At 37.7% G+C, this 23,985-nt stretch overlaps 1 protein-coding gene across 2 annotated transcripts in view; it reads left to right on the top strand.

Moving 5' to 3' along the window:
* The window catches only part of LOC121421130, a 31,640-nt gene extending 7,958 nt beyond the window's left edge, over positions 1 to 23,682 (top strand). The window contains exons 3-10 of one of the 2 annotated variants that reach the window (XM_041615786.1): positions 9,253 to 9,538; positions 14,220 to 14,321; positions 15,749 to 15,814; positions 16,597 to 16,746; positions 19,209 to 19,313; positions 20,509 to 20,733; positions 21,457 to 21,649; positions 22,061 to 23,682. In XM_041615786.1, the coding sequence (XP_041471720.1) occupies positions 9,253 to 9,538; positions 14,220 to 14,321; positions 15,749 to 15,814; positions 16,597 to 16,746; positions 19,209 to 19,313; positions 20,509 to 20,733; positions 21,457 to 21,649; positions 22,061 to 22,166 (1,233 nt within the window). In that variant the 3' untranslated portion in view covers positions 22,167 to 23,682. Of the gene's footprint in view, positions 1 to 9,252; positions 9,539 to 14,219; positions 14,322 to 15,748; positions 15,815 to 16,596; positions 16,747 to 19,208; positions 19,314 to 20,505; positions 20,734 to 21,456; positions 21,650 to 22,060 lie in introns of both variants that reach the window. The other variant, XM_041615785.1, reaches the window with a different exon arrangement.
* The last annotated feature ends 303 nt before the right edge of the window (positions 23,683 to 23,985 follow it).

Genomic DNA, 23,985 nt, shown 5'->3' with positions numbered 1-23,985 from the left:
TTACACGAATTAAGAGAGTTGTTTATTATCTCTGATACAGAAATGAAATAAAAACTAGTAAAATATTCAATTAATCATCACAAATGAGTCACCATGAGATATGGGGAAATAGTGGAAGGGTTTCAATAAAATTTCCACTAAAATAATTCAAATGCAGTCGGATTTGATTTTGAAATATTCAAAATCCACTCTGATTAATTTGAAAATCGAATCCACTCTGATTGAAAAATACGTTCTCAACTGATTAAACTTTCACTCTGAATCGATTTAATGCATTCTGAATTGATATACTATCCACTCTGAATTGATTTACTATCCACTCTAAATTGATTAAATATCCACTCTCAATTGAGATAAATCTACCCTAAATTGATTTAAAATCTATTCTGAATTGATTGAAAAAAAAACTCTGAATTGATTGAAAATCCACTCTGAGTTAATTACATACGCCCATTTCCGTAAGATTCACTCTCACACATAATATGCACAGTGTCTTTTTCAAGAGGACATGAGTCTGTGATCTCACTGGATGATAAGTTAAACTCGTATGATGACTACTCTTAATACATGTAATTTTTCATGCATGGTGGAAAGCATACTGCACATTTTTTGTGCGACAACGACCATTCGATTTGTTTGTATACAAGATTTATCAGTAACATTATTCATTATTATTATTTTCTTTTTTGTTTTTTTTATTTTATCATGATTATTATTATTATTATTTTTTTGGGGGGGGGTATGCCGTAATCTCGGTGCAGTAGAAACGTATTATTTGTTGCATAAGTCTTATCACGCGATTGTAAAAGTTTCCACAAGGTTTTTTTCTTCAGAATCATTATCACAGTGGGTATAGACTAGACGATCGGAATGCATCCTGGGTAACAAATGCCGAATTTTGATTGGTCTAAAGTATTAAGGGGGAGGGGCTGGCGTGTGAGGGTGATGCTAGTGGTGAGCCCCACCCCTCCATTATGTGAATACCCTCCCTCCTAAATTATGAGAAGAAATCGAGGGTCCCTTTCCGCCTTTTCGGATTTTGTTTTTAACCATTTATTACAAACAGGATGTTTATGAAATGTGTATTTGATCTTTGGTTTTGCTGTTAAATGAAGGACGAAATTCTGAGGGGTCTAATTTTGTGACTGTTTGAGGTGATTGATTCAAAGGTGTATTTGGGCCCAATTTCCATGGGGGAGGGGGGGGAGAGAAGTTAATAGCTGCTCCTCCCCCTCACCCACATGTCTATGGTTTTGAAACCCTCCGAAGCGACTTGGTTTATTTAATAATGTTATGAGGTTTATTCACGCGATCCGTCCTCAGACTTCCCCCTCCCCCAGGAAAAAAATAATAAAAATGAATAAAAATAATTTGAAAAAATATGATTTTAAATAAAAGGTATAAGGTAGAATCCTAACAGTGCTTAATGAATACGGAACCAACGGCCGTGAACAGATATTTTCCTTGGTGAAGGAAAAGATGGGGTAAGAGGGGGGGGGGAGGAGACGGGGACAAATATTTGATTACTTCTGTTATGCTTCTGTCGTGCGCTGAAAGTTGAGCGTGCGCGAAACGCGCGTCATGCATGAGTTATTTATAGCAGTCCTCAGTAGAAAAAAAGAAGATAATAATAAATACAGCAAATAAGAAAAAAAAATCCCGCCCCTATTATAAGTCGACCGACTTTTAGTTTAACCTTTTGGGGCCTTTAGAACATAACTTTCGTTGGATAATTGTATGATTATTTTAACATATACTACTAAAGCACTTGTTTATGTATGGTGGTAGCTTCGTGGAATTGAACGGGAAGTGCCTCGAACCACATATGTATTCACTTCATACACCTGGGGTCCGTTGCAGAAAGAGTTGCGTTTAAACGCAAGTAAAAAAAAAATAATTCGCAAGTCCCAAATGCGCCCTGTTGATTGGTTGAAAATGAAGTTACGCATGATTTTTAGAGTTGCGATTGATTGCAACTCTTTCTGCAACGGGCCCCAGTATAGATTTTGTAAACAAGTGCTCTAAAATGATGATGATAATGATGAATAATTATTCATTAAGCGCACAATAGTGGAACGGTTCTTCATGCCCTTTACAAATGCAAAATCTAGTCCCTTGCCGCGCACTCTTTGCGAAGTGATAGGAACTAATCCATTTGGAGTGAAGTGTAAATCCTTTTAGAGTGCATTGTATCTCCTCGGATTGACATGGACCAATCCCTTAGGAGTGAAGTGGAAGTGAATTTTAGCTCATTCTGGAGTGAAATTTGCAAAAAAAAATACATTTTCACATATAAAGGGTAAACATCCATTCTCAAAAGATTAAAAACTCTCAAAGGGGGAGTAATTTTGGTCTTGATTGCGGTGTTTAGAGATTAATCAGGAAATTATAAACAACAGTCAGGCAGCATTCGGCCTATCTTTGCTTAAAAAAATTGGGCTACGCGCGATTTTGACCTGTAATATACCTACACAGTATATAGGGAATATTGTAGATACAAATTTGCTCTCTTTTTTACACCGAGCACGTTGAGAGTGAAAGCGATGTGGATTATGATAATCACTCCAAAAATAGTTTTGTTTACCATTTATGCCAAACTGCCAATTATGAAGGTTCTGGAAGGTTGTAAAATAAATAAAAGAAGTTGATAAATAAATCATGAAAATCTTGTGAAAAAAATCAATTAATTATCACAGGTTTTTATACTTTTTTCTGAAAGGCCCAGCTATAGAAACAAAACGTCGATATACTGCTGATTACCGCATTGAAGAGGTACTAATTTCCCCAATAGAATTATTCATTACAGATGATAATATTACCACACCTTGTTTGATTCTGTTTTATAATAATTTTGGTGATCATTTGTGCCTTCAATAATAATAATGATAATAATAATAATATTCAACATTTATATAGCGCTTAATACAAATGTTTCTAAGCGCTGCATACTATTACCCCCACTAGCACGGCTACCCTGATCGGGCGCATCGAGCATTCAAGGAATTTCTTCCTACCGGGTACCCATTTACTACACCTGGGTCGAGAGTGGCAAATGTAGATAAACGCCTTGCCAAAGGACTCTAGTGCTGCGGTGGGGTTTGAACCCCGGACCTCGTGGTTCACAGTCCGGAGACTTATCCACTGAGCCATAACACCTCTACCTATACCTGCACTCGAATTCATATTATTCGAGTCTCTTACAAACATTACCCCAATGTTTGCTCCATTACCTCTGATACCCCTTTCATAAACCCCATTAAAATGAATTAGGCGGCTAATAGCAGCATAATTTGGTCGTAAAATTGGAGGAGGACAAGAGTTATCCGCATTACTCTGATGCTGCTATTATCCGCATAATAGCAGCATCGGGACAAGATTTTTAGTTTATGAACGCATTTCCAAATTATGCGGATAATTGCCATGGTGCGGTCACAAGGTCACCCTTTTCCAACACAACCGCATCGGAGGGGGCGTGTCCAGTTGTCATGGCGATTATCCCCCTTTTTCAGGACGGGCGCTCGTAAAATAATGCGGCTTATTTTCGGAGTTTATGAACGCAATTTTTATTGAATTATCCGCATTACTCTTAGGCGGCTAATTGGAGGATAGGTTTATGAAAAGGGTATGAGAAAGCGGTACAAAAAAAATCCCCCAGCTTTTACTGGAAGTGCATTTCGCACGGCTTTCAAGCTTCATTGCACACCCGACTTTGTCGTTTCTATTTTCAGCATTTTTTTTTACATGTTTTAATGAAACAACTCGCGCAGTCATAGTGCCTCTACCAGCGTTTACGAATTCCATGTAAAAAAAATCTCAAAAAATTATATTGATTGCAAATAAAGCGAGCTTTTATAATAATTTGTTTGCTCTCTGGGAGCCCATTTATTGTTCCATTTTCAAGCATTTTACTTCCCATTTGAGTGGGTTATTGACATAATAAGCGATTGTTTCTCGAAGATATTTTTGGTCGGCATCGCCAGACGAACCTTATCGAACAAGGGTCGTAAGGAAATCGGTTCACAATTTACGTCATCGCGTCTTAAATTTGGTGATTGATTCATAATGGATGGGTAAATTCCTTTATATCGTACCCTACATTTTAAAAGAATTCTTTAGAATTCATGATTTTTGTGTGTGTGTGTAAATACGCAGAGTTCCGTATCTTCGTCCTTGAAAATGTTCAGGAGCCTGGGAACGCTTGGCTCGCTGTTTTGTAAAAAAAAAAAAAAGTAGTAATGATTTTAAAAACAATTACAAGGAAAAAGACAAAAGTTTTCAACTCAAGAATGAAGTTGAATTCGGTTTGAAAAAAACATTGATAAACAAGAAGAAAAGAGAATAATAGTAGTAATGAAAGGTTTTCACTCCAAGATGAAGATGATGTTGCTCACCAAAACTGTGTCACGGGTCATGAAATGGTCCCACCCACCTCCCCCCTAAACACGTACACAACTTTAAACTTTTACATGTAGTATATGCACGCCTTTTAAGAAAAATGCACTTTGATACTGAGCTGGTCTCGTTCAAACAAGGGGGGGGTGAGGTTTAGCAAAAGTCCCATCAAAATAATGGCAGAATTGTGATTATTTCGAGTTTTTATTTTGTGATGTCACATGCTAATAGCTAGCCCAGGTGTTATTTAATAACCTTCTTGAAGTTATTATTTAGTTTTAAAATTTGCAATTGTTTAGGTGTGCATTCATTGTATTTCTCGACGTATTATATGCGTTTCATTTATACTTTACATATACGCCTAAAGATTGTTATGTCTGAGCAACGATGATATGATTAATCTCAATCATCATGAACTATATGAAAACATGAAATATAATAAAGCTGTATTAGTTGGTCAAACCCATGGGGGTTGCTGGCATGTGACGTCAAAAAATGAAAACTTTTGAAATTCATAACTCTGCTATACTTGAGAGTTTTAGTCAAGATTTTCCTCATCCCTTTTCTTTCATTTAAGGTCAAGTCCAACTCAGGGTATGTTGGTTTGAACAGGTTAGAGTTTAAAATATCATCAAAATAGGATACAAAATAAGAAATTTTGACACATTCAAAGTTTCGCTTATTTTTCACAACACAGTTATATGCACAACTCAGTCACATATGAGAGAGTACACGATATACCCATCACTCACTGTTTTCTTTTGTATTTTATTGTTAGAATTATACAATATTTCATTTCTTTTACAGATTTGACAATAATGACCATCTTGACTGAACCATTTTTTTAAACGATGGTAGTTCCACATGTTCAGGGATGAATAAAACTTTGTTTCACAAGGAGAAAATTTATGTATTTCATATTTCATATAATGAAATACAAAAAATGGATGAGGGAGTGATGTCATCAGTCCCGTCATACCGACCAGGATGTCAATATAATAATATGATAACTGTTTTGCGAAATTAAGTGAAATTTTGAAAAGTCATAACTTTCTTATTTTACATCCGATTTTGATGAAATTTTCAGTGTTATGCTTGTTGGATCTTTCTCGTTTTATTCAAATCAACTTTATGTTGGGGTGGACTTGTCCTTTAAATTTTCATATAGACTATAAACGTTAGAGTATTAACAGCTTTATTAAACGCCTTTATATCTTATAGATGACTCTCAGCACATTGTTAAAAAAATAACACACGAAATCCCTTTAAAGAATAAAAATAGACAGCATTTTGAATTGAAAAACTCAAGAGGGTCAAAGTGGTTGATCCACTTACCGTAGCCCTGAATCAAAAACGAAAATTGAAGTGTTGTTCTTGTTACCAAATCGCATTCAGGATTTCCGTTTGGATCTCGACTACAGGAAGCAATGAGGGCAACGATAACAAGTTGAAAAGGCTTTTAAAACAAGGAGGGAAAATTTGTACGTGTTTTCGTTTGATTTTTGTTGTTGTTGTTTGTTCTTGTTCTTATTGTACAAAAAGAAAATAAAAACAGTATTAGAAGATATCGGTGAATGTTGAGGATAATCCGTTGAAATCACAAAGGTATTAGAACTTTATTTCTTTTTCTAATTAAATATGCGATATGCGAGTAGCTTTCCCATGTATGGTATGTACTATTCTAATATATATATATATATATATATATAATATACATATTTTTAGAAGAAAATGACATTTTGAACGCAAAATTTGCTCCCACTTACGAATGTCTTCTTCATAACGGCGAATAATATAACGGTGTAACTTTTCTTTCGCAGTAGGTATGCCTACACTTTCCGTGAAGAAATAGCTAAACTGCTGAATTAAAAACAAAATTAGTCCTAACATCAAATGTAGACTCACCTTTCTTGTATATGAAGAGTGAAGTAATGTAAGGTAATTTGTATTTTAATTGTTATTTGTATCTCATGTGTACAGTATGTTGATGTACACTCTAACATTATTGGGTATAAAAGCGCTCAATGAGGGTAATTATGGGTCCAACAAAAATTGTGCATTTCTTTTGAGTACTTTTAATTATCCAGTGGGATGAAAATTTTGCCAATTCTAAAGTAAGTTAATGCTTATTTTTACACCTTACTGGACAATATGCTTCCGCATTGGGTAAAATACTGCTCCAAAGTGGTTGGACATATATTAATTACCCTCGTGGTGGTAACAAATTTACCCAATATTTTCTTTTACAGGGTATAAGAGACTGTTGCCCTATACGTATTTCCTAAGTAACCTAACTACGTGGAAAAATGTAACAAGCAAACTGAACTGAATTTGAGGGAATTTGAGTAACTATCTTCTTCTGATTTCCGGTGATATGGATTTCCAAGACTGAATGTCACGTGGTCAATAGATTTTGCTCTATCATGGAAAAAGTGACCGGTCACTGCTTCCTATTATAGGTCCATCACTGTAGACGGATTCACGTATTTCTGTGGTATGTCCAGGATTTCCACAGTGTGGTATTTGGTGTTTCATGTCTGCGGATGCAAAAAATCCGGTGTTGATTTAACACCAGCCCGGAATCTATATATGTCCACAACGGAGACGTATTGAAACAACACCAGTTTGGAATCAAACCGATGCTGCTTTTAAAACTAATTGGTGTTGTATAAACACCTATCTGGTGTGGTTTTAACACTTTTCTGGTGTGGACATATATAGATTCCGGGCTGGTGTGAAATCAACACCGGAGTTTTTGCAGTGTGTGGATGCAGCGAACTTGAACTCGAACCTTTCCCTTTATTTTTATAGAATCCTCGTGGTTGCAGGAACTGATATGAAAGCGCATGAAATGCAAATTCATAGAATCACTTCCGCTACTAACTGTGTTCACACTGTAAAAAAATGAAGTACTAATTTAGCACTTACAGTGCTGTATAGTGACTGCACTACGAGTGCTGATTTTCTAGTTCAAATTTAAACTAGAAAATCAGCACTCGTAGTGCACACTGCAAAAACTCAGGTGTTGATTTAACACCAGCCCGGAATCTATATATGTCCACACCAGAGAAGTGTTAGGAAACACCACTTTCGTTTTGGTCTAATACCAGAAAGGTGTTTATACAACACCAATTAGTATTAAAACAGCATCGGTTTGATTCCAAACTGGTGTTGTTTCACTACTTCTCTGGTGTGGACATATATAGATTCCGGACTGGTGTTAAATCAAAACCGGAGTTTTTGCAGTGCAGTCACTATACAAGCACTGTAAGTGCTAAATTAGCACTTCATATTTTACAGTGCACGATCGCTTATGATAAAGTGAAGAACGAGCTCCGTGCTATTTGCATGGACAAATTGCTCCGCTCTACATTCCATACACTAATCGAATGACCGACTTAAACCCTTGGTTTAACACTATAATCTACCCTGAAACCTAACATAAATCCCTATTGCAACATAAACCAAACCCTTCATCCCAGACGAAATTAAGCCCAGAGAAATTGTCGCAGGAGCCAATGTCGCTACACCCCCAAAACGACCCCGACCCACCAGAGTACGTAAGCCGATGTTGGTTCGCTATATAGGTCTCCTAGGCCTAATTCATTCCCCATAGACTCACGTATAAAATTGGCACTTTAAAAAATTCATAAAAAATAAGGATGAAATTCGGGGGTCGAATGTTTACTACCAGTGGATAGGATTTATATCTGGCAATCCATATCTGACCAGAAAAGGGTCCCTCGACCGGCTCATTTTAAAAATAAATTGGCGTGTTTGAAGACACCGTCGGGTGGAGCAGATTCATCACCTCAAACAGCAAAATAGTCCCAATCCTTCCGCCAGTCAAAATATAGTCCAAAATTGGTGATATTTCTTCCCAATTTGGGAAAAGGAAGTTCAGTAATTACCAAAAATAGAATCAGTGTTAGATGGACAATCATATGCATACACTTTGTCAATCAGCCATATCAAAATAAAAAAATAGCAATCTAAAATAGAAACCTATAACATGGTAAATGAGCGCTCATTCTTGTCTGCGCGTATAAAGTCTGAACGAGGTGTCTTGTGTTGTATTCAAAGGCCCGTATTCTGAAGTCAGGTTTAACGTAGACCATGGTCTAACTCTGTGATAAAATTATGGGAAGCCAAAAGTGTCAAACTTTTTATTAATTTGTGTGTTTCTTATGTTTACTGTGCTCTTTCCTGATTCATCGATGGTGAAGACAATCATCTATTTATACTTCCTAGACAATTATGAATGTTTTGAGAGCAAAATGAGCTGAAATATGATACCTCTGCTGCTAGTGATTAATGTAATATTTGGCTATCCATACTTAAACCACAAATTTACACCTGAGTTTAAGTTAAGCTCGACTTCAGAATAAGGACCAATGTCCACCCCTAGGTCCGCCTATACACCCCAGGCAATATTATTTAAGTATCAAATACATGGAAGTCATATTCAGTGGCAACTGCTGCCAAATTGATATCCTTCTTAATTTCGTCATTATTTATTTTAATAATAATTATACTTGCTTATATAGCGCTTAATACTTACTTTGTCAGAAGTCTCTAAGCGCTCTACAGTATATGCAGCATAACTACCCTGGCTTTAGCAGTGCAGCTGTTACGCGCGCTGCGTTTCAAGGAATAAATTCCTGCCAGGTACCCATTTACCTCACCTGGGTTGAATGCAGCACAGTGTGGATCAATGATTATTTTGTTATTATTATTTAATTTTTTTGGTCATTATTATCATTTTATTTCAATATGGTTATGGTCATTTTGTTTCAATTATCTTTCATTCATTTGAAACCTTCTTTTGTAGGCTGATGTTTGGTTGTTTCATTTTTTTAGCTGCTTCCCAGCATCACAAACCTCCTTGATGCTGACGTCAAGAACGTTGCCTCCATCCACCAATCACTGCTCAGCGACGACGATCTTGCACCCGGCACCAATCCAGGTCACCGCCCAGTCAGCTGCAACAAGCCCGTGCCCAAGATGCTGACCCCGCCCGACAGCCCCGTCTTCTCAGAGCTGACCACGCCCCCGAATCTACTCCGGATGACGTCACAAGATGGATCGCAGATGGTGATACCGAATTTCGGATTGGTGTCCAACGCGCTCGACATGCTAGACTCGAGTAAGTTTCAATTCGATCACGGTCCGGAGTTTCACGGGGAGGACAGAATGGGGGGGGGGGGGGGGTGGGTTGTATTTGGGGTGAAGGAGGGGAGGGGTAGTTTGCTGTGCGAACTATTCACTAGAGGAAAGAGGTCTGAATATGCAGCCTAAAATTGATATTTTCATCACGATTTACACTTTTTAACGTGAACTGCAATTATTTCCGTGAGTAGATTATCACAATTAGCTAATGATTAATTAATAAGGACATTGGACTAATGGGAAAATTAAATCATTATTTTCTCACTGATTCACACTCATGATATCATTTTTACATGATGTTTGAAGAGCAATAATCGAAATAAATTTCTTTTCATGGTTCACTATCTCCGACATCACAATAGTATGAAAGATTGATGGTGCGTTATGATAAAAGTAAAGAAATAATCTGGGCCTATTTATTTGTTCGTTTTTATACCCAAATATGATATCGATCGTTCAGTCGCTTATGTTTCAGTCTCTCCTCCACATATTATCTATTTGAAAAAAAATGAATTATTGATACGTATTTGCACATAAATCCGCAGGACTGGTGGTTGCATGCGATTTCATGTAAGTGTAAAGAGGGGGGGGGGGGGGGGTGCTGAACGGACATGTGAATTCCTTCTGCGCGTTTCGAAATCTACGACGTTTGTACGTCGCATACGCGTAACTTGAATCAACTTCTTGTTGATTATCAGTTGGTAACGTGTACTGTTGTACGCGCGCCATTAGAGAATGTCATGTTAAACTGGTATAAAGTTTGATAGTTTATTTTAGAATAAATAGAAAAGGTTTTGAGAATAGAGGAAAAAGGAGATGGGGTTAGCTCCAAGAAAAACAATCACCCCCCCCCTCCCTCTGATCTCATGGATCTTATGGACAGGACCATTCTTAAATCCAATTAAGCATGCGATAGGCATTATTGAGTACAATATTTCACGTTCACGTGTGCATGTACATGGGGTATACAACGTACGGTTTGTAGAAAGACGGTGCTTGAATTGGCTTTTATTTGATGACAAAACCGAAACAAAGCTCTTCGGTTTTTTGACAAACAGTTGGTAATTATTTGGAAAGGCTGATAAAGTGATATTAGACAATACATGCATGGGAGCATATGTATATTCGAGATTTAGGGGCATGTTTCGGCGGAAATTACAAACATTAAAGGCTTGATTAATATGAGGTTGGCAAAAGTATTGATCGGAAGGCATCGAGTATTTAGAGCTCGAATAGGATGTGATCATCATCAGTTGGACTATCATTATATGAATGAAACAAAGTCGTGATTATTCGATTCGGGACAACAACAACAACAAAAATCTGCTTGTGCGTATGTCCAATAAGTGTTTTTTTTTCATACATTTCGGGTAATTCTGGATAATAAATTACTCAAAAGATGTGATGATGTATGCACTCTTTGGTGTTATCTGAATTCTAGGGTGTAATCTTAACACCCCAGTGAATGCTCCTCTACCATGTCTACTGTCACCCACCAGTGTTCGTTTTAACACCCAGTTTTATTTTACAAAGGTGTTTTTTTACACCATAGTTTTAACAGTGTATTAGCAGCATGAAAAAGGCTGAAAGCAGATCGAGATTTAAAAAAAATAAATATACTGATGCTAAAAAGTTGAAACCTACGAGAAAAGAACACTAATTTTCTTAAGTGTTCAAGTTTTGCCGTGATTTAGATAATTAGTTTTGAAGTCAAGAGATAGAATAGAACATTCAATTAATTTTGTGTCTGAGGGCTCGCAGAACATTGTAATGTTGCTGTCTACATTCAACTCTGAGCATGACGGAACGAATTTTGTGGTGGTATTCAACTTTTGGTTGTTAGACGAAATGTAGATGACATTAGACTAAATGAAGGTGGACCATGTGATGAGTGGACGAGTTGTGGCCATATAGACGATTGGCAATTACTATCCGATACTCTTGCTGGGGTCCGTTGCAGAAAGAGTTGCGTTTAAACGCAAGTCAAAAGAAATAAATCGCAAGTCCCAAATGCGCGATGTTGATTGGTAGAAAATCAAGTTGCGCGTGACTTTTAGAGTTGCGATTGATTGCAACTCTTCCTGCAACGGGCCCCAGGCCTTCGTTCAATCGACTAACAAAGAAAAAGAAACAAGATGGATGAATGACAACGTGTTGATAAAGGGGATAATTGCAACCATCATGGCTCGTCCCTCTCACATTTATTCTCGAAATTTGCTTGGTTTTGATTTCGATCCTGGCAGCTGCAACTCGATAGCTTGTAATTACAAACTGACAAAAGCGTATACTCGACAATATCACATATACACACACTATGATAACACTGTATGTATATAAATAGGCCTATAATAATGCGGTAGATCAGGTTCTTTTCGTTCACTCTAAAAAATGAAATGTTAAATCAACATTTGAAGGACTGGAAGAGTGACAACATCACAGTTAGAATGGTTAGACCACTGAAGTGTTATCACTTCCCTGGTTAGACCCAACATTTAAATTGTTGGATCCAGCTTTATTCAAGGGTGGATGTAACGTCTTAAAAATGTTCACTCCTCCAGCTTTCAAAGGTTGATTTTTTTAGAGTGTTTTAAATATTTGTATTTATATAGCGGAGTGCGTGCACGTGCATGCTATACGAAATAATAATCTATCGCCATGACTTACACTGTAAAAACGCTGTCTAACATTTTAAGCAGGCTTTTTTTAAAGCCAGTTACTCTAACAACTATTGTTTAAACGTTTTAAGCAACTGTTTAAACTTGTTAAACAAAGTTGCTTAAAAGTTTACACAATTACCAAACAATATGCTATTTTTTCTACCGTGTGAATTCTTACAGTAGCAAGTTCAGTGCATGAAAAATACTTGACATATTCATCCTGCATTTTGAAGGAAAACAGTGTCACCCTGGCGTCATTATTAAACACTTAGCTATATATGATTTTGTAAAGCGTACGAAGCAACAACAATCGTAATAATAATGCGAATTTCAATGAAATTTATTTGTATTTTCAGGCCTCATGAAACGTATTTGAGTTGCACGCCCTGTTTCTTTTCATCAATACAATCTTCCCAGTAATGGCCGGCCCGACACGGCTCGGTTGTCTACCTCTACTCGCTGATTAAATGCTTCACGAAAATATTTTGAACAAGAAACAAACAAAATAACAATTATAATGGTTGTAAGAGGGGGAGCAAAAAGACCTTGCTTTTTAATGAGAAATAGTGATGCACTATTCCCCATCTAATTATGTAAACAATATATGTTTTTAAACAACAACGTAGCTTGCACTGAACCATGTAATATGTTTGTTTGTTTGCTTGCTTGCTCGCTTGATTGACTGCACTTCATTGTCAGATGGCGTTCAAAGCGAGCATGTGTATAAGCGAGAGGGGACCGTCTGTTTTTACAACCTCTCCATGGGGTTCAGGATTCGTTCATCGCCGAAGACAAAATTGCGCCAACTATATGTGTTTCGAACCCAAGACCTACAATGAATACATCCTATACACTCATTGAAATGTTAGAATGTTTGCCCCGTGTGTGGAACCTTTCAAGGGTCCTCCACTTAAAAAACTCTGGTGTTGATTTAACACCAGCCCGGAGTCTATATATGTCCACACCAGAAAAGTATTGAAACAATACCAGTATGGAATCAAACCGATGCTGTTTTAATTCTAATTGGTGTTGTATAAACACCTCCTATCTGGTGTTAGACCAAAACGAAATTGGTGTTGCTTAACACTTCTCTGGTGTGGACATAGATTCGGGCATGTGTTAAATCAACACCAGAGTTTTTGCAGTGTTCAAGGAATCAGAAAAGGCTTATAAACCGTCCTTTTAAAACTATTTTTAGAGGGGGGGGGGCCACAAAGAACCATTTAATGTTCCTCTTACAACCTATGTGGTCTTTAGGAACCTATAGAAGAACGTTGTATTTTCCATTGTATATAGAACACACAAAAAAGGTTCCAAAGGGCGGTTAAAAACTACAGGGTTCCAAATACTGGACAAAATTAAGGATCTAGTAAGCACCTTTTTCTAAGAGTGAATAAAGTTCCGATTTATCTCCTTGCTCTTCCAAAACAATTGACATACAAATTTTTTTGTTTTGATTTGATTTGATTTATTGTTTCACATTCCACAAAAACATACATCTTGAACACAATAATACATGATGACAAACAATACAGAGTTGTAGTATTTAACAAGAAAATACAATTACGTGAAATATGAGGAACCTATTAAAAAGCAAGGCTTGTAGACATATAGGTTCCCAGAAGAAAATAATCAAGGATTAAAAACTCCTAACGCAATGAAGCGACATAAATAAAATGAAAATACTCAATACATTATGAAGATATCTACATGTACATGATAGTCACTCGAGCAAGGCGCTTATCCACTAGCGTACGATTGTAAAAGAAATGTTTTCAGCCTACATTTAAAGAATAATAAAGAGGACGCCTGAATTATATGGGTGTCTAAATTATTCCAAAAGGAAGGCCCTGTAAAAGCAAATGATTTAAGGGCAAGAACAGTGCGCACTGGGGAAATGTGGAAATTGTGTACATGTCGAGTTGGTTTTCAATTTTACATGGAAAAAATGTTTTCATGTGTTCCCCTCTGTTATCATGGCAACTAATTTGTTCATTTCAGATTTTTCTCATCCTTTCGAGAGCCTGGACTCGTTAAATCACATCACCGAATTGGAGCACCTCCATGCGAGGGACATCATGAGCAGCACGTCGACAAGTTCAGGTACCCCTTCTACCACTGTGATACCCCAACAGGGTTTTTTACCCCCCCCCCCCCCGCCCCACCATTCTCAATTTATTACCCCTCCGCTTTTAGATATCAAATGTAACATTGTTCATTTTCACTGCATTTCGAGCAGAAACGGTGATGTTGATTTGTGAAAATAGAGAACCACACCAGTAATTTTATTCTGGTGTTAAAATTTTAGTGCTAGTTCAATCTACTTTTACACCCTCTGGTGTTATCATATGTTAGAACTCTAGCGTGTAATGCAATGTGTTTATAATTATAGGACCACAGCAGTTATTTTATTCCAGTGTTAAATGTTTGGTTCTAGTTAAACACGTTATTACAATACCGTTGGTTTTCGCTTTTACACTCTCTGGAGTTATGTTCAAACTCTAGGGTGTAATGTAATGTGTACATACAGGACCATACCAGTCATTTTATTCTGGTGTTAAATGTTTGGTGCTAGTTCAACACACATGAGCGTTATTAAACGACCTTCGGTTTCTGCTTTTATTATGTGTACATACAGGACCACATCAGTCATTTTACTCCAATGTTAAGTTTACAGTGTTATTTCAACGCCCATGGGTCTTATGCAGCACGTTTAGTTGTTACCTTTGCACTCTCTGGTGTTATTTCAATCAGAACGGGCCTGTCGGATAGACAGTGCCATATACTCAGAAACACGATGAACATGGCAAAAAGGTTTTAATTTCGGTTATTGAAACATGGAACCTCACCTTGAAAATACATGAATATCTACATGATAAATATAATACTAAAATGATATCCGATATTTGTTTTATGATGCCTGATATGATATCTTGGGAGGTGAATCAATTCGTAATACTACGTAAGCTGACTCAGTATGATAATATGTTCATGTTATCATATTCTGATTAATGCTTATTTTTCAGTCCAGTCTTATAATAAGTTGACACAACTTTGAGTACATGAATATGAGAACCACTTCAGTCCATGAAAGTAAATTTCGAGTAAATTTCAAACAAAATAAAAAAAAACTGATATTTGAGCATGTCCATTGAGAATTTGGTCCGTTTATTTGGGGTAATTTGAGGTGTAATTCTGGGATGTATATTACACATAATTATTATCGCTCATGTACATACAACAAGTGGCCAAGAGTTGGACTGGCGTTCTTACTATTCGTAATTATACTCGGTTGTTTTCTCAAGACAAGTGGTTTAAAACAGGAATGACGCATTTCATATCATCTTTCGCTTTTGAAATACATGTAACACTCCTTTTACTTTCTGCCTTTTTTCCCTCTATATATTGCTATCTGTATCTCTCTCTCGCTCCCCCCTCTCTCTCTCCCCTCCCCCCCCCCCCCCCCCCCTCTCTCTATCTCCCTTCTCCTTGTGTCTATTCTTTCTATTTTTAACCCTGTCCCACTTCAGATGACATGTTTGATGATAATGACAGTGGTTCAGACTGGCCTGGTATTTATATCGATGATAATGACGGTAGGTTTCAAGATATAATTGAGAATATCATAAAGAGGCTAAAGAGCTTGATTGATTGGTGGTTATGGGTGGTGGTGGTGTTGTGGTGGTTGCGGTATTGGAAGTGATGGTGGTGATAGTGGTGGTGGTGGTGGTGGTGGTGGTGGTGGTGGTAATAGTGGTGGTGGTGATAGTGGTGGTGATGATGGTGGTAGTGGTGGTGATAGTGGTGGTGGTGGTGATAGTGGTGGTGGTAGTGGTGGTGGTGGTGGTGATAGTGGTGGTGATGATGGTGGTAGCGGTGGTGATAGTGGTGGTGGTGGTGGTAGTGGTGGTGGTAGTGTTGGTAGTGGTGGTGGTGATGGTGGTTGTGATAGTGGTGGTAATAGTGGTGGTGGTAGTGGTGGTGGTGGTAGTGATGGTGGTGGTGATAGTGGTTGTGGTAGTGGTGGTGATATTGGTGGTGGTAGTGATGGTGTTGAAGATTATGATGATTTTCTACCCTATTACCTAATATTCACTCTTTCTGTCTTTTTCTTCTTGCTTTGATTATGGCGATTCATAATGGTGGTGGTGTTGATGATGGTGATGATGAGGATGATGATGATGAGATGATGATGGTGGTGGTGATGATGATGATGATAATGATGATGATGGCGGTGACGAGGTTTACCAAAACTGTGATAGCGTTCATTGCAAATTCAAACAAAATAACTCCCCAGTCACATACACCCCACCCCCAACTTTCCATTGCTTAAATCAATTATCCATTCAATAATCTTCAAATACGTTTTTTTTCACAGACTCCATTGTTCCCAGTCCTACCCCGTCTCATCCTTTCGATGCTCCCTATTTCTATGAATCGCCCGACCTTACTACCATTGACAGTCTACTAGTCTACCAGGAACCAGCGAAACTTGAACGAAGAAAATACAACTCCATTTGTACTGAAGGTAAGCCTCAAACCATACCATGCACACGACATTATGTTTCTAACCAAACTATTATCTAAATACCACGTCGAATATAATTAGGATACCCTTGAACCAGGAAAGTGGAACACTGTAAAAACTGTGGTGTTAAAACTGGCACCAGTTGGTGTTAATAGAGGACCACACCCTGAGGTGTTAAAACTACACCCTAGAGATTGAACATAACACCAACGAGTGTAAATATAACAACCAAAGGTGTTGTAATAACACCTACGGGTGTAAAACTAACACCACCAATTTAACACCGGTGTAAAACAAATGGTGTGGTCCTCTATGTACACCGGTTAACACCACAGTTTTTGCTGTGAATATCGAAGATGAAACATATAGCCTAAGCCCCATGTATGAATGAAATTTATGAGAGGGCTTTTCTTAATTGGTATCAACGTCTTTATGTAATTTCAACTACTTCTCTGAAACCCTAGACATTTAATGTACATTTGAGAACATTGTTAAAGTACCTATTTCTTTGTAAATGGGTAAGCTGATCGTTAAGTTGCTCATTACTCAAATTGATACTCAACGGGCTAATTAAGTGATGCGTTTTTTCTTTAATGAATATCTCAGTAAGCAATTTGTCAACGATTATAGAAACATTGAATTGATGTAGATCGACATAATGTTACATCAGACAGTTGGGAGTTAGTTAATACTGACCATGGGCTTGCAATGTAAGTCGCTTGCAACAATAAAGATTAATATTGCAAATCATTGAGAGCTAGGGGCGACCACCCCCAAAACTGTTCAAGTAGTACTTGATAAAGAGAGAACAAAGATCGAGAATTGATTTCAAGGAGGAACAGTGGAAAGAAGTTTTAGAGAGAGAGAGAGAGGGGGGGGTCTGTGTGAATGTGTGTATGGTCCTATCAATTATAATTCATGTTTTTTAATTCAGAATAAAATCATGCACTGGAAAACTACCGGTGTTGATTTAACACCAGTCTAGTATCAACATCAGAAAGCTCCAGGAAAGTGTTGAAACAACACCAGTTAAGAATCAAACCGATATTGGTATTGGTTGGTTTTGCTTAAATGCCTATCTGGTGTTGGCCTAAAGCCGAATCGGTATTGTCTTAACATCTTTCTGGTGTTTTCCGACATCGATACCGGACTGGTGTTATTGCAACGCCTGTGTTTTTGCGTTGTGACACTAAACGTCCCGCTCCGTCATACCACACTGACGCTGCCGCCTGACGTCAGCACAAGGTTTTGACCCCCCTCTTTAGCACTTCATAAGTATTTCTTTGCATTTGTTAACTCTTTTTGGAGGCTTAAAAGATTTATGAGACACCCTATAGAAGAGAAGAGGCCTACAGTTTGTTTTCTGATAAGATTGCCGCGGGGAGGGAAGTTCAAAATTAAATTTCCCGGAACGAATAGAAAAAAAAGCAAACAAAGTCCTTCCCTTTTGAGTTATTTTTGGCAAATCGATGATAAAATATTCGTCATAGTTTATGTTGGCATATTCCTGCATGTGGATAACTATGGCGAAACTGTCAGGCTGTATGTCTGGACCTATGTTCAGTTAAATGTAAAATGACTGAATGTAAAACGCACGGTCGTATCAATACCATACGACGTATGTATTGTCTATTTCCACGAACTGCGGTGGCATTTGAAATTTTGTGATACTTTCATTCGTTGAAATTCAATTGAACTACAAAAAAGACATGTGATATTTTTTATTCGGTTTTGTAAAATTCTATTGAAACACAACAATAGCTTGGGTTATCATTATCCGATGTTTGAAGAAAACATATTGTATTGAAACTGAACACAACACTAAGTGTTCAAAGCTCACTATTTGCTCGCACTAGACGTGCTAGAGGGGTGCAAAAAGTGAGGTTTTAAGTCTTTTGAATTGTAGCCGATAATTTATATCACGCATTAGAATTTCATTTTATACAACAAATGTAATTTTTCTTCATAGTTTATATCATTAAAAAAATCTACAATTTCTTGTCAACATGTAACTAGTGTACGAAAATAATTCTTCACCGAGTGCCGGTATTTTCTTTTTTTAATTAATTTGAAATTGAAAACAAATCGAGTACATGATGTCAGTGAATCATAATAGACTTGATTTACTATTTCTCCGCCCTCTTTTTTCCTTCTTTATTTCTATTTCTTTTTCTTCTTTTCTCCTTCTTCTGCTTCTTCTCCTTCTTTTTCTCCTTCTTTTTTTCCTTCTTCTTCCTCTTCTTCTTCTTCTCCTCCTTCTTTTTCTGCTTCTTCTTTTTCTTCTCCTTCTTCCTCCTTTTTTTCTTCTTCTTCTTGTTCTTCTTCTTCTTCTCCTCCTCCTCCTCGTTTTCTCTCCTCTTTCTCCTCTCTGTTTTTCTCTTCTATCTCCCTTTTCTCTCTGTCACTCCCATATTGATATCTCTCTTTTCTTTATCCTCCCCCCTCTCTCTTTCTCTCTGTAGAATCCATGCAATCTGATAGTGGTAGTGAAAGCGGGAGCTGCCCCTCCCTGGCCACACCAGCAAGGCCTTTCTTCAGTCACCACAGTTCCAGCAAATCAAAATCAGGTACGTCATCGTCTGACGGACCAAGCAATCTCTTTTACTTCAGCGTTAATTTTCAAGTGTCGGTTTGGCACACATTGGAATTATAATAACACCGTCGTATGTTACTTTGGTGCTTTTCCACCTATAGGGTGTCAATCAATACCTTGTGTGCATATGCGGCGGAAGCGGGGGGGGACGGGGGGGACGTGTCCCCCCCTAAATTTGAGGAGGGGGGGACGGTCCCCCCCCCCTAAATTTGTAGTTGATGACCTTTTTTTTTTTTTTTTTTTTTGCTTGTCAATTTATTTTCGCACGCGTCCCCCCTAAAATTTTTTGGTTGAGAACCTTTTTTTTTTTTTTTTTTTTTGCTTGTCAAATTTTTTTTCTTGGGTTGTCCCCTCCTAAAATTTTTGGCTTCCGCCGCCAATGCTTGTGTGTGTGTGTATTTGAGTTTTGTCAGACGTGTATCAATCAGATATGATTATTTACGTCTGGGACCGACCTTTAACGTCACCATCCGAAAGACGTGACCTGGGGAGCGTTTCATCAACATTTTTGTCCGACAAGTTGTCAGATCTGACATCTTTCCTTGATTTTGATTGGTTGATAAGCAATGTTACTATGGTAACTGTCGGATAAAATAGGACTTGTCGGATAAAATGTCTGACAAGTCCTTTCATGAAACGCTCCCCAGGGCTCGAACCTCGAACCTCTGCATCAATTTGTAACTTCCCCACAGCTTGGATTACAGGCGCACGCCACAACGCCCAGTTTGTGGTACACCTACATGGGAACACCAATATGGTCATCATATTCATTATCATTTTATTGTTTTAATTGTTATGATAATTGATATTATTGGTGATTTATTTACTTAGTGGTTAAATGATTGATTGATTAATTAATTGATTGATTGATTGATTGATTGATTGATTGATTGATTGATGGATGGATGGATGGATGGAAGGATGGATGGATGGTTGGTTGGTTGGATGGATGGATTCATTCATTCATTGATTGAATGATTGATTGATTGATTGATTCGTTGTTTGGTTGGTTGGTTGATTTATTGATAGATTTATGTATTTATTTATTCACTGATTCATTCACTTATTTATTTGTTTATTTATTTATTTTATTTATTTATTTATTTAGTCATTTATTTATTTAGTCATTGATTCATTTATTTAATTATTTATTCATTTTCATATAGCAGTGAGCAGGACGCACAACTACCAGAGGCGAACCATCACGAAAAGCTTGGAGGAGCTCAGGGAAGAAGGGACAAAGCCTGTCAAGGGATCACCATCATCGCCGTCATCGTCATCGTCCAGTGCGAACATTGAGAGGAGAAAGCGAGGTCGTCCAAGGAAGAGGCTTTCGGGTGAGCTCGGGGAGCTGGAAAGGGGAGTCGGAAGACGAAAGCAAAGCAGGAAAGCAGGTCAGTTTATAATTAGGGCGTTTTCATAAGTTGGCATTTATTACAAGACCATGGAGCTAATACAGTGTTAGTAGCTTCATGCTAAGACTATAGTGTTCAGAATGGTGCACTGTGGGTAATTAACCTGGCTAGATCTGAGTAACTGAGGTGGCGCTTTACATGACCGCATGTTCATATTGGCTTTAATACAATATTGATGCTCTTGGATGAAGGAATCGAGAAAGATTACAAATGAATTCATGAATTTAGAAGATGAAGAACGATGAAAAACAGGAAGAACATGCGCAGGAAGGATAAGAATAAGATGAAGAAGGGGAAGGGAAGAGGAAAGTTACGATAATAATAATAGTAATAATAATAAGAAGAAGAAGAAGAAGAAGAAATAGAGATATCAATAGGGGCAGTGACAGAGAAAAGGGAGATAGAACGGAAAAAGACAGAGAGGAGAACGGGGAGTGAGAAGGAGGAGGAGAGAGAAGAAGAAGAAGTAGAAGAAGAAGAAGAAGAAAGGAGAAGAAGGAGAAGAATATGAGGAGGAGGAAGAAGAAAGAGGAGAATTAAAATAAAAATAATATGAATTCGTAAACAAGAGGAGAAAAATAACAGAAGGAAAGAGCTTAAAAAAAATTCATCACACAAAAAGTCATCACAGGTGTTCTAACTTTCTACCTCTCTCTATCTCTCTATCCATCTCTCTCGCTCCATCTGTTACCATGGCAACAGTGAAAGGAAGCCATCTCTGGGAGTTCATCCTTGGGATCCTGAAGAACGAGGATTACTGTCCCCAGTACATACGGTGGGAGGACAAGGAGAAGGGGGTCTTCCGAATCGTGAACTCGAAGGTGGTGGCCAACATGTGGGGCGACATTAAGAATAACCCGAGAATGACGTATGAAAAGCTGAGCAGGGCTATGAGGTAAGGACCGGGGGGTCTAGGGTCTAACGGTTGAGGGGAGAGGAGGGGCGGGTAATTTTTCCAAAGTAGTGACAAGAAGAGCAGCAAAAAAAGGGGGGTTATCACTACTCATGGCGAGTACTTCCCGAAGCCAGAAGGAGGAGGGTGAGAAGAAGATGGAGAACAAGAAAGAGGAGAAGGAGAAGAAGAACAAGAAGAGGAAGAAGAAGAAGAAAAAAGAAGAAGAAAAAAGGGCCAGCGAAGAGAAAAGAAAATGGGTAGGGGATAACTCGATAGTTTCATGTTTTCAAATTTGTCATAAAATACTGACTCATAAGGTATGTTTGATGACATTTAATTCATCTGTTTCTAGCTCTCACTCTTTCTATTATTTTTATTATTATTTCTTCTTTTTTTTCTTCAAATCTCCAGGTATTACTACAAGAGGGAGATCTTAGAACGGGTCGACAAGGCAAGGCTCGTTTACAAATTTGGCGCCAAAGCGGAAGGGTGGAGGAAAGTGATTGCGGATGAGTGAACGACCCGGAACCAGGACAACCACTTCCGGGTCACCCCGCTTACGTTGACGACGATGTTACGAATGCGTCGCCTGTTTTAGAGGTTGAATTGAACATCGCGATCATTTTTGAAACCTTGATTTACCATTCTGAACTATCTAAGAAGAGGGGTTTTTAGAGACATTGTGAAGTAAGGTGCTAGAAGGAGCAGATCCCAGAACTTCAAAACAAGGACTAAATCATTTTGTTCAAGTATGAACCTACACGGTTAAAGGAAAATGTCATCGCTCTTCCAAGCTTATTCTGTGAATATGGACCTCTCAATCGCAACTTTCTGAGGAATCAGAACGAAAGTGGAAACACGCCATGTATCCAACATTTTTTTTTCACTAAAATTACCTCACTAGTCCACTGGAAAAGTGCAGGACGGACGGAAATGTTCAAAATTATTAAATTGGATCATCAAATCACCCCATTGTATATATAAAACTTCAGTAAGTAGTATTCCAACAAATCATTCAGAAAATGGAAAAAGAAAATGAAATAAAGATGAATTCGAACTGGCAATTCATAACAGTGTGGTGTAATGGAGCCTCGCACGAAACTTTCAATCAATTTCAATTCCACCCTCCCCCCCCCCACCAACCATATCTCTTGCGATCGATTCGCATTGGGTTGCTGCTGACCGATTTCTTGCAGCCGTAAGTGCCTAAAACTGATTAGCTTCAACTGAAACTGATCTGCCATGCAGTTTGCAATTGATTGCAATTATATTCTGTCAACACTACATTAGTTAACTTTTATACTATATTTTTTTTCATTTTCCCTACAATGACCTCATATTTTGAAAATAAATGATATTTACATTCATCTGAACTTCGTACAGGCTTAAATCGTCGTACGGGATTGCTATACCTACTAAGGTTGCTCTAGGTTCATGCAGTAACGAGATGCGATGTGTGTATATACTATCATACATGTCATACTTTGCTTTGAAGTTGTAAATAATATTATCATTGCAATGTAAAATTGTAAATATATATAAATATATACTTTTAGAATGATGAATTCGAAGCAGTCACTATGCTAATGTCCATAAACACAGCACTATTTTGTACACACTCTGAACTTGTACAGAATGTAGAGGATGTATTAGTACTTCAGGGGGCGTCTTTCACAAAGATTTAAATACGACAAACAATTGCACTTAAAATGCCAATTTGACCAGAATGGGACCATGCGTTCAAGCGTTCAATACAGTATCCTGTGCGCGTTGGCACTTAATAATGACTTTTGATCAGACTTAAATCTTTGTGAAAACACCTCCCAAATTGTGTAGTTTGAAAAAACTAAGTACCTTTTTTTACAGTAACTATGGTTACAACGATGGGATCTCACCCCTGTTTTCATATTTTAAACCCACACTAAAAATTCTGGTAACAGCGCTAACAAATTTTACATTTCGATTTGAAGTTGACAAGTACTGAGATGATTGTAATGATATGTTTTAATCATTGTTACAATAAAATTGATTTTGAATATGTTAATATATTTTTTTAAAGACCTCTATCTTGCCTTTGATCCGAAAAATGCATATTAAGAGTAGTTCGATCCATTTTTGTTAAACTTGCTTTATGTTCTTTGCAAGAGTGCTTAGGAATTAACACAGCAAAAACTGTGGTGTTAACCGGTGTACACAGAGGACCACACCAGTTATTTACACCGGTGTTAAATTGGTGGTGTTAGTTTTACACCTATAGGTGTTATTACAACACCTTTGGTTGTTACATTTACACTCTTTGGTGTTATTTTCAATCTTTAGGGTGTAATTTTAACACC

Source organism: Lytechinus variegatus, chromosome 9 (genome assembly GCF_018143015.1).
Source record: "Lytechinus variegatus isolate NC3 chromosome 9, Lvar_3.0, whole genome shotgun sequence".
NCBI classification, from domain to species: domain Eukaryota; kingdom Metazoa; phylum Echinodermata; class Echinoidea; order Temnopleuroida; family Toxopneustidae; genus Lytechinus; species Lytechinus variegatus.
The sequence above is the reverse complement of the archived record's forward strand: the minus strand, read 5'-3'. Positions and strand labels throughout refer to the sequence as shown.